Source organism: Phalacrocorax carbo, chromosome 5 (genome assembly GCF_963921805.1).
Source record: "Phalacrocorax carbo chromosome 5, bPhaCar2.1, whole genome shotgun sequence".
Lineage (NCBI taxonomy): Eukaryota > Metazoa > Chordata > Aves > Suliformes > Phalacrocoracidae > Phalacrocorax > Phalacrocorax carbo.
This window is the reverse complement of record NC_087517.1, coordinates 24,855,865-24,865,922: the sequence shown is the minus strand read 5'-3', so window position 1 is coordinate 24,865,922 and position 10,058 is coordinate 24,855,865. Positions and strand designations below refer to the sequence as shown.

At 42.7% G+C, this 10,058-nt stretch overlaps 1 protein-coding gene across 3 annotated transcripts in view; it reads left to right on the top strand.

Annotated features, from left to right (window-relative positions):
- The first annotated feature begins 2,807 nt into the window (after positions 1-2,807).
- Positions 2,808-10,058, top strand: part of GPR155 (G protein-coupled receptor 155) — a 29,769-nt gene continuing 22,518 nt past the window's right edge. For 2 of the 3 annotated variants that reach the window (XM_064451632.1, XM_064451629.1), the window contains exons 1-2: positions 2,809-3,156; positions 9,096-9,601. In XM_064451632.1, the coding sequence (XP_064307702.1) occupies positions 9,142-9,601 (460 nt within the window). In that variant the 5' untranslated portion in view covers positions 2,809-3,156; positions 9,096-9,141. Of the gene's footprint in view, positions 3,157-9,095; positions 9,602-10,058 lie in introns of all 3 variants that reach the window. The other variant, XM_064451630.1, reaches the window with a different exon arrangement.

Here is a 10,058-nt window from a genome sequence, read left to right as displayed (position 1 = left end):
TACAGAGCTTTGCTTAAGTATCAGGTGAGTTGGTAAGATGTCGAACAGTGAGAAGATACTGTCCTTTGCTGTTCTGGGAAGAAGGACTTTGTACAGACTTCTGGGATTACGCAGGAGTATCCTGTGTATTCAGTACTGCTTTAGAAGGAATTCTTGGCTCCAACGAAGTTATCATTGCTAACTATCCAGGTTCAAAACATGCTAACAAACTGTGTTCCTAACAGTTTCCAACTAAGTGGAGAACTGGTTGTGTAATCCAGTAGTTTAGTTACTCATGGTGCTGTTCTGGTGGTGCAGTCTGGTTAACAAAGATTTCCTGTTTCTTAACAGGTTGTGGGGTCAAACCCTGGTGCTCTTCTTTGTTCATCTCAGAAATGGCTGCATGTCAATGACAGATATTTCCTAGGCTGCTTATAATATGTTAAAAAAATTTAATCAGAGGAAATATGCTATATTAAGTCCTAATTATTTACTTCCTTGCGTATAGTTTTCCATTATCTTTTCTTAGAGAGCAGCTATATTTCACACAGCTTTATTTAAATAATTAATCTAAATTCCAAATTGAATTTTACTGTATTTTTCACACCATCATGTGCCTTTGGTACTACAGTTTCATACTTTTGAGTATTTCTGTTCCTTGGTGTTCCCCGAAAGAAAACACAAGACCCAGGTCAAGTGCACTTTCCTGATCCAGGAGCACATGCGTGCTAGAGCTGAGATGGAAATATACAGGAGAGAGGCTCCTGTAACTGCTCATCCCCTGGAAAAACATGCTGTTGGCTGGTGGGTATCAGTAGCGATCAATGAGCAGCCTATCCAGCCAAATGTATGCTCTTGTAAAATAATGCACTGAGGGATGATAATATTTTAGAACTCTTTATTAAATGCTGAATCACTAGTGATCTTTTTAAGAGGAAGAAATGAGTTCAAGAGAAGGGAAGACATAAATTCTTACCAAGATTTCTTAGCACAGTCTGGTACTCCTCCCTTGCTACTCCCCAGAGCTTGTCCCTCTAAGGCATGTCATTTCTACAGTGAAGAGTGCAAGGCAGAAAGAAAAAAAACCCTGAAAGATCCCGTTATACTGTACTTCTGAAAACTAGTCCAAATCAGTTTCAAAGTGGCCTTTGTCAGATGATAAACAGAAAAACTTTAACATTGAATAAATTAACAAAAGAGCCTTCTTTATTAGTGTTTGCACCAAAAAAAGTCTCACCCTAATGTTACAACACATGAGTGTTACCTAACAGGCTGTACCACCTTCAAGTGACAAACATACATTTGTTGGCACAGCTTTGGTACAGGCCCTCACTGATGTTTCAGTTGGGCCATGTTGGCCCAATGGAGAGAGGATGGGGCAGGCATGAGAGGCAGAGAGGAGGTAGGTGCCGACTTCTGCGTCAGCATTGTTGCTAAACGTCAGCTGGGGTCTGTATTAAGTGTATAAATTTTTAATGCAGCAACACAAAAATTAACCAATTAAGCATCAGTACCTTTAAATGAAAATGAAAGCAGACATACAGTATCAACAATATAGTACCTTCTCAAAGTTCCCAACAGTCATTTTTATTCCAAGTTTCTATCCCTGTCTGAATTCCTCATGGGATTTTCTTAACTCTTTCCTCTCATTTAGTTCCCTTGAGTGTTATTTTTCTTGTTACTACTGAGATTGCTGCTCTTAATATACAAGATCTGATTTGTTTCTGGTAAGGCTCCTGTAAGTATTTTGACAGTAGACCCTGTAAACTGAACCAACTATGGGCAAATTTATTAGATCATAGCTGAGACAGCACTTCATAAATTGCCAATCACGTACACCTTTTTTGGCTGAGAAAGTTCTCCCTTCCCCTCTGTTTTGGTCTCCTCTGGATGTTACACAGAAGGGGAAAAGGAACGGCTCTTTCTTTGCTTAAAGTTGCCAGTTTGGATGGAAGGGAAAGCTCCTGAGCACACAGACTCTGGATGGCATCGCATCTGCCAGGAAAGCTCACTTCCTCCTGGTAGGACTCCTATTGCCATATGCCTGGCACAAAATAAGCTGGTTTGGGTCAAATAAACTGCGGAAGTATACAACAGACAGAATCTCACACTTGCTCTTTTTGAGGTAGCGATATCTGGCTTAGTTCTTAGAAAATGGGCAGCTTGAACCACTGCCTCCTCAATTGCATTAAAAACAGGAAGCCATGAGAAAACTGGATCCTCTTTTTCAGCAAAATACTTGGCTATTGCCAGCTATTAGTTTTTACTGGGGAAATCATTTGCTGTCTTACCAGGCTTGAGGAACTGACACCATATGAAAACCATGGCACTTTATTTCTGTTTCTAAGCACTCTAACTGCTAAATAAGTGGAGATTAGTGTAGTAAGTTCAGGGATCGGGGCTGCCCTCGCACCAGCAGAAGGTGGGGAGCCAGCCCCGCTATCGGCCCATGCTGAGCTGAGAAGCCCTGGCTCGGGCACATAGGTGTCGGTGAGCCCCACGGTGGCCTCTGCCGAAGCCGGGGACTGTGTTTTGCCTCACATCTGTGAGCGGAGGCTCTGCCCCGAGCCTCTTCAGCCCGGCGGGGAGGCAGCGCCTCGCCGCAGGCCGGGCCTGGGCCCGGCTGAGGGCAGGTGGCGGCGGACAGCCCGGTCTGCCCCAGGTAGAAGCCGGAGGCGGCAGGAACTTGTTCCGCTCTCGCCCGGGGAGGCGGCTCCCAAGAGCGGGTGAAGCCCTGGGTGTACAGGACGCGTCGAGGTCCGACCGCCTTCCCGCCCGCCGCCGCGAAGGTCTTCGCCCGGCGGCGGAGAGGCCCCTCTGCGCGCCGCCGCCATCTTGCGGCTGATCCCTCCCACCTGCCGGCGGCCGCCGCGCAGCCCAGCGCCCCTGCCCGCCAGACGGCCAGCCCTGCCTGGCCTCCGGCGCACTGGGCGAGTGGCGGCGGGGGGCGGTGCGCGGCGGCGGCGCTCCCCCCGGGGCGGAGGCCCCGGGGCTGGGGCCGGTGGGTGCTGAGCCGGCTGCGAGTGCCGGGCTGCTGCTGGCGGGGCGAGCCGGGCCAGCCCTCCCCTCCTCGGCCTCGGTACCGGCGGCCTCGGCCTCGGAGAGGTTCTCACCTTGGCAGGGTGCAAATCCTCTACACGTACCCTTGTGCGGAGCGGCCTGCCGAAAGCCAAGTAGGTAAGCTGTCCGCTCCTTCCCCCGACTTCTAGCTTTACTTTCTAATGAGACAGTTGTCACACAGGACGGTGCTGTTGTTTTTTTAACTCTCGGGTGTTTCTGAGTGAAAACGCTGTGTGCTCGTAGCTGGGGTGACTGTGGAAAGGAGAACAGCGATGGGCAAGGACGGGGCCGGGCGGGAGGCATTTGTTTTGTTGTGGCTTCCACGCTGTAAGTCAAAGGATTTTGCGTCCCTATTTGGCAAGTGAGTAAGTGAGGCACTTCTTAAGGGCTACTGGCAAGAAAATGTAGCCAGTATTTTGAAAAATGTTTTACCATTTGCTTCAAAAATACATACCTATCTTTTGACAACTCCAAAGATGAGCCTAACTGAAAATTAAAGGAAGGTATGTTTTAATTCATTTTTCTGGCATAGTATTTAGTACTGTTGGCAACAGTTGCTTCATTTGGTCTTGTCTGAACACCCACACTGACAAATTTTAGTGTAGTTTTAAGTGTTGCTATTGTGAACTCTTCCAGTTGTGTGCTCAGGGCAGGCCTTGGCTTTGCTGGGCTTCCTGTGCATGTGGCTTCTCTGCTGTCCTGCTGCTTTCTTGTAATGATAGCTTAGAAAAGAAAAAGAAAAAAAGGAAATGTTATCTTCAAGAACACCTGCTCAGATGCAGTTAAGGTCTGATGTTTCTTGTCACATTGTCTGAATTTCAAGCTAGTGGTGGCCCACTTCTGGAATTAATTGCTGTTACAATATTATCCTGTATCTGCTTTCTTAGCACTGTAGAGAGAGAAGTAAAAATTGCGGTTTATTTGCAGCAATAGGTACTGCAGAAATCACTTCTCACTTTTAGCATTATAACTCTCTGAAGTTGCTTCCTCTTTGATTTACTGTAGAAACTTTAGTGCGAACATGCATGTGGTGACATTCTTATCTGAGTTGAGGATGAGGTGTGAGAGCTGCCATAAATGGCAGATCTTCCTGCCCCGATTCCACTTTCAGCCTCCTGAATAAAATAATGTGTCATCCTTGGGATGTTTCTGCATTGCATTAAAGTAGGAAATGAGGTCACATTGTGGGATATAATTTATGAACAACATGCACAGCCTTGCCGGTGTCACCAGAATTATCCTGAGAGTGATTATCAAGCTGAAAGCTTGAGAGTGAGAGACCCGAGAGAAGATGATGTACGTAGAGGTATCTCTTCTATTTTCTCATCCTGTCTTTGGCTTTCATTTAAAAAGAAGATGAAAGGGATTTTCATTTTCACTGGAAAAGGAGATGACTTCTCTATTTCAGTACTCAGAGAGGAACCTGATGTTGCTTAACTCACAGCTGTTGGGGAATTCAGTTTCTGGTCTGGTGAATTTTAACACTTTGCAAATATTGACAACCTCTTAGAGAATTGGGCAAATATCAGTACTCCAGTTTGTTTCAAGGGAGTTGTAAACTGCACTTGTTCCTTGCTCTCTGTCTATCATTGGTCTTCATACCAGGCTTCCTCTCATGCTGGCTGCACTGTCCTTCCTTACGAACGCAAGCTGACAGTCTGGCTGCAAGCAGCTACGCTTGACACAGTTGGCAACAGACAAGGCAGCATTATTCCTAAAAGCTTCTGTTCTTCATTGGCCTGTTGTTCCCAACAATGCAGCTGTGCCTGAGTTTTCAAGGATTCAAATCAACCCTCAGACCCTGAAGGGGTAACCACAAATCATGTGTCCTGTGGAGTCCAAGCTAAGTGCTTTCCTCTTGGACTGTTATATTTTCTTATTTTAGTGTCATTTGACCAGTTAATTTGTTACATCTGCTGTAAGAACAGATGAATTTCTGTGCAGAATATATAAAGTTTTGGTTTTGCATCAGATCTATATCTTTGATTTCATTAAGAACTGTGAATTGAAGACATTTTCACTCATGTGAGATGCTAGTTTGAGTTAAGCCCCAGGTGTGATAAGGCTGTATGCTAAATCTGCAATTAGTCATTACATAATCTCACAACAGTTATGTAAATGCATGTATCCTCTAGAGCAAAAGGGTCCAAGAGATGTATTTGCTGTGTTAAGCAGCATGCTATGCAAGAGCTTGCATTTGCGGAAAATACCCACAGCTCTGCAGTAAATAATCTGCGTTAAATGTGAATGTTTTGGGATGTGTGCATCTCTTGAGCTGAAGAGATGATTCACACTCAAAGCCCTCTGAGGAGCGCCAGTAGCAGCTTTACTGTGATGCAGTTTCTGTCTTTGAAACTGATGTGGTTCACCAAAAATTGGGCTAACTGACTTTACAAGCCCTCTTGTAATGAAGATCAAGGTGAAGATAGCCTGAAGGAAGGCTGCAGGAGTATTTGTGGCACTGTACAAAAGATGGTTGTAGGATGTGTAGGTGTATATCCATGTCAGTTTTGATCTAGTGAAGAAGCATGTGCTACTGACTGATAGAACTAGAGAGTCAGTCTTCTGCATATTTATTTTGGGGACAAGAGTACTTCTATATTTTGTAGTGATTTTATAAGGAGAAATAATGATTTTAATACAGACGGAAGAGACGGGTTTAATTTAGGCACAATTTTGGTTTAGAAGTATGGGCTTGTGTAGCTGTATTGATAGACTTGCCTGTGAAGGCTTAGTCTGTGCAAGCAAAAAGCCTGGATAGCTCAAACCCCTTTTCAGGAGAGAAAGAGAGGAGGGAGATGTTATAGTGGTTAAAGTCTATACTGCTGTATGCAGACTGTGGCTTTTGTGAGTAAGAATATCAGAAAATAAATTTATTTTGTCATTAGTATTTATATGGTGGTAAAAGATAGTCTTGAGTAGGAAGGCATGGGGGATGAGAAGGAATGGCAGAATTTAAGGATAAATACAGCCAAAGTACGCTTCTACTACAGATCAAATGTTGCGTTTGGTCAAAAAAAGCTTCATGTTTATCTTATTGCTGAAAAAATACCTCAACAGAGCAGGGAGTAGGCTGAACCTGTTGCTTTGCTGGGAGCCTTCCCTCTATGCAGGGCTGCAACCTTGAAGAATTTGAGGTGGGGCTGTGCCAAAAACCTGCTTTTCACCTTGCAGGTAGTGCAGCATGTGCCTGGCTTCTTTCAAAAATTCAGTGTTGGAAATCTGTCTCTGATCCTCTTTGGACATGTTGCAAATCCCAACAACTTCCTTCAGTTTTGCTGGTAGAAGAAATGGTTTGTTGTGTGCTTTATTTACGGCAAGTTTTTTTCCATCGTTCTGTGGCAGATGGTGCTTTGGGCTCCTAGGCCGAATACATCTAGGCAAATATATAATTTACAATGTAAGAAAAAGACTAACTTTAAAATAGGCCCTACTTGGAGTGAGACTCATTTGCCTTGAGAGAAGAGGTAGTCAAGGCTACTGGACAGATTTGGATAGTGTAGCTGCTCAGTCCAGATAAATTACAACAGCATTGTAGGATTGCTTACTAAATGCCTCAGGCATAAATAAAAGTAATGAGTCAAAAAGTTTATGCTATATGTGAATACCTGTATGCTGGATACCAGTGTGTGAAATAGAGCATACAAGATCTCACCTTTGCTCTGACTTGATTTACTTGCTTATTTACCTGGCTGTTAGGAGTTCTCTATTCCCCGAGGATAGGATACAAAGAGGCTGGGAATTAATTTGCACAGATCTAGCCGTCATGCTGTACAAAGCACTGGTTTGGGAACTGGGAATCTCAGCATTGCCAAGTATGTTAAATGGCTTATGGCAAATCAGTCTGCCTTAGCCTTAGTTTCTATCTCTACAAAATGGGGTAAATTATCTTGACTTCCTTTCCAGAGTACTTTAGGACATAGTTCTGTCAAAATTTTATATGTAGAGTTAGCTGATGGACTGCACATGTTTCAGAGCTGTATCACCAAAGCCGTATCTGTTTCTGGCAAGACCTTGCTATTGACCACTGAATATTGGTGTTTGATGTCTTCTCTCTCCATCTGATTTGTAGGCTTTACATGTCTACTCGCATATAGAACCTGCTGTGTTATAGTCGGGCATTTCAAAGGGGGTTGCTGGTAACAAGTGAAGATCAGGAGTCACAAGACATATCAGTTGTACATAAATACTTGATTTAATGCATACTTAAATGTCAATGTTACAGGCCTAAAGAATTGTGTGTAGGAGTATGGGTAAGCAATAGCATGATGAATTAGATCATTGGCCACCATGTCATGTGTGGATCCCTTGTTAACTGGAAAGTGCATCATTAGCACATGGTATTGAAACATTGGGAGAGGTCAAAGTTGTGCAAAGCAAGCTACAAGCTTGAAGGGTGATGATGATTTGATCTCTCAGTCTTTCTTGAAGGTGGAGAGGACCTTGCCAAGTGTTTTTATGCCAGGATGGAGAAGCTACAATTCTTGGTCAAATTTATCTTCCTTGCATGGTGCCTATGTTCTTTTAAGGGTTATTCCTCTTCTTATTCCATGATAGATTAAGAGGCATAATCTTAGACTGTAAAAGAATATGAAAGCAGGGGTTTTTTGGTGTGTGGAGAATGGGCCTGTAGAAGGATATCCAAGAAAAGACCTGGTACTGATAAGCTATGAAGATTTTTTTCTTGCAACAGAGTTATAGATGAATGAGTTCAGTAATTTGCATTTCCCTCAAATGAGGGGATTTTTTAAATCTTTGTCACTCACCTCTAGGAAAATAGATATATGGCACAGAGTAACTGAGGGACGTTTTTGGGAGAATAGGAGAACAGCTTCAGGGTCATTGGACTTGAACTGACAGCAGGATATTCACAAAAGAGATCTTGGAGACAGGCTGAAATGATAGTTTTGAGGGAAGAAGATAGGTCTAATTTAGAAAGATCTGTGACTCATCTATTTATAATTGAGTAAATGCTTATGAAAGTACACAGGCAGAGGATGTAGGGAGACAAAAGAGGAACAAGAAAGGAGCCCAATAAGCACCCACAGAAGTTTAGAGGGAACCTCCCAAGGAAATGTTATAGGAACAAGTAGAGATAGGAGAATTAGGAGGAGCTGTAATTACAAAAGGTACAGGAAGGACAAAATTTCAAGATGACGATGATTATGATAAAAGTGTATGATGGTCACAAAGGATGAAAATGGAATACCAATTCTGGGACCTCTCAGGATTTTGTGACTCCCAGCCATGCATGAAGCAGAGGTGAACATAGGTAGTTAAGGGAGGTCAAGGATGGGATTTCAATGTTGGGAGTTTAAAGTGTATCTTTACTGTGAAGGAAAAAGAACCAAGTAGGACATGGTTTAGGGAGGACCTGAGATAAGATGTCCTGGGGCAAACAAAAGGAGTTAGAAAATAAACCTAACAGTTGGATAGTCCAAAGCAAAGAGTATGTGAGAATTGCACTTGGGACTTGACAGTGAGCAGAGGAGGTAAGAAGGATACAAGCCGCTAACAAGTGTGTAAAGAGTCTCATGCTTTCCTGTTAGAGAGTTAATTAGGCTTGTCATGGTAGTCCACGAAAACAAGGAATGTACACTGGGAGTTTAGCTATTACTGTTTTCTGAAACAATGACTGGAAAGTTCTGAAGGGCTGTAATTTATTCTAAATGATGTTTAGATCATAGAAAAATAACAAAAAAAAATCCTTGTTATATCTCCTTTCCTTCTGATGGGTTTTTTTGCTTTCTGAATGCCCAATCTACATTTAGTTTTAGTATTTCAGTGTTACCCTCAAATTTCTTTGGGAATTTTTAGCCTCTATCAATTGTCGAATTGTGTGGACTTGTGAGAAGAAGATATGTGTTGAGATGATGTCTGTATGGAATGATTTTTCAGCATTCTTCTTTCTCAGAGTTGTTTCTCTGTAGCTACTTATTTGTCTTATTATTTGTAATGCAATTGTAAGTGTAAACTCTTCTGTCAGCGAGCCTGATACCATAAATATTCACAAACACAGTTTTGGAAGTTAATAAATATCTTTTTTTCTTTTACAGATGAGATCATTTCAAGCTCTTCTTTTGGAAGAGGTGGTCAAAGGAAATGGATAGCTATTCAGATTTCAACACAAAGAACCTCTCATCTTCAGCTAATATGTCTATTTCTTTGCCTGGACAAGTTGGACTCAATACCACTGGTGGTACTCCTTCTATGTCAATAAGCAGGCTTTTCCCAGCCCTGTTAGAATGCTTTGGAATAATTCTTTGTGGCTACATAGCTGGAAGAGCCAACATTATCACAACAACTCAGGCCAAAGGACTGGGAAATTTTGTGTCCCGTTTTGCACTCCCAGCTCTACTGTTCAAAAACATGGTGGTACTTAACTTTTCTAATGTGAATTGGTCCTTCCTGTACAGTATTTTGGTTGCCAAAGCTGCTGTGTTTTTCTTAGTCTGCGTTTTAACATTGTTGGTAGCCAGTCCCGAGAACAGATTTAGCAAAGCAGGTTTGTTTCCTATTTTTGCTACACAAAGCAATGACTTTGCACTGGGATATCCAATAGGTAAGTATTTCCTTATGCTTTCTTCTTTAAAACTATTCTCTAGTGTTCTAGGCATGTTTGTGGTTTTTTTCCATAATTTGAAATTTACTTCTGAACTGAAGTTAGGAGCTATCTAAGCCATTTCTCAAGTCATGTTTCTTGACCTCCGATCATGTAAGGGAAGAAAACTGTCAGCTGGTATGAATGAGGCAGAATTTAAAACAATCCAACTACTGTTGTCTATGTGATCTTGTTATGTTAAAGTAAATCAGATGAAAACTGCAGCACTTCTTTACCAGCCTTTGGAGGTGGTTCTGTGCCAGTCTAGCTTTCAGTGCTGCCTCTGCCACGCTGACCTGTGTGGCTGGTGTGGGAATACACACTGCAGGTATCAGAATCTTCAAAATACACCTCAAGTGGAAGGCATTTGGAAAGGATGCCTGGACTATGTTTTATTTGTTTGCTGCTCCCTGAAGAG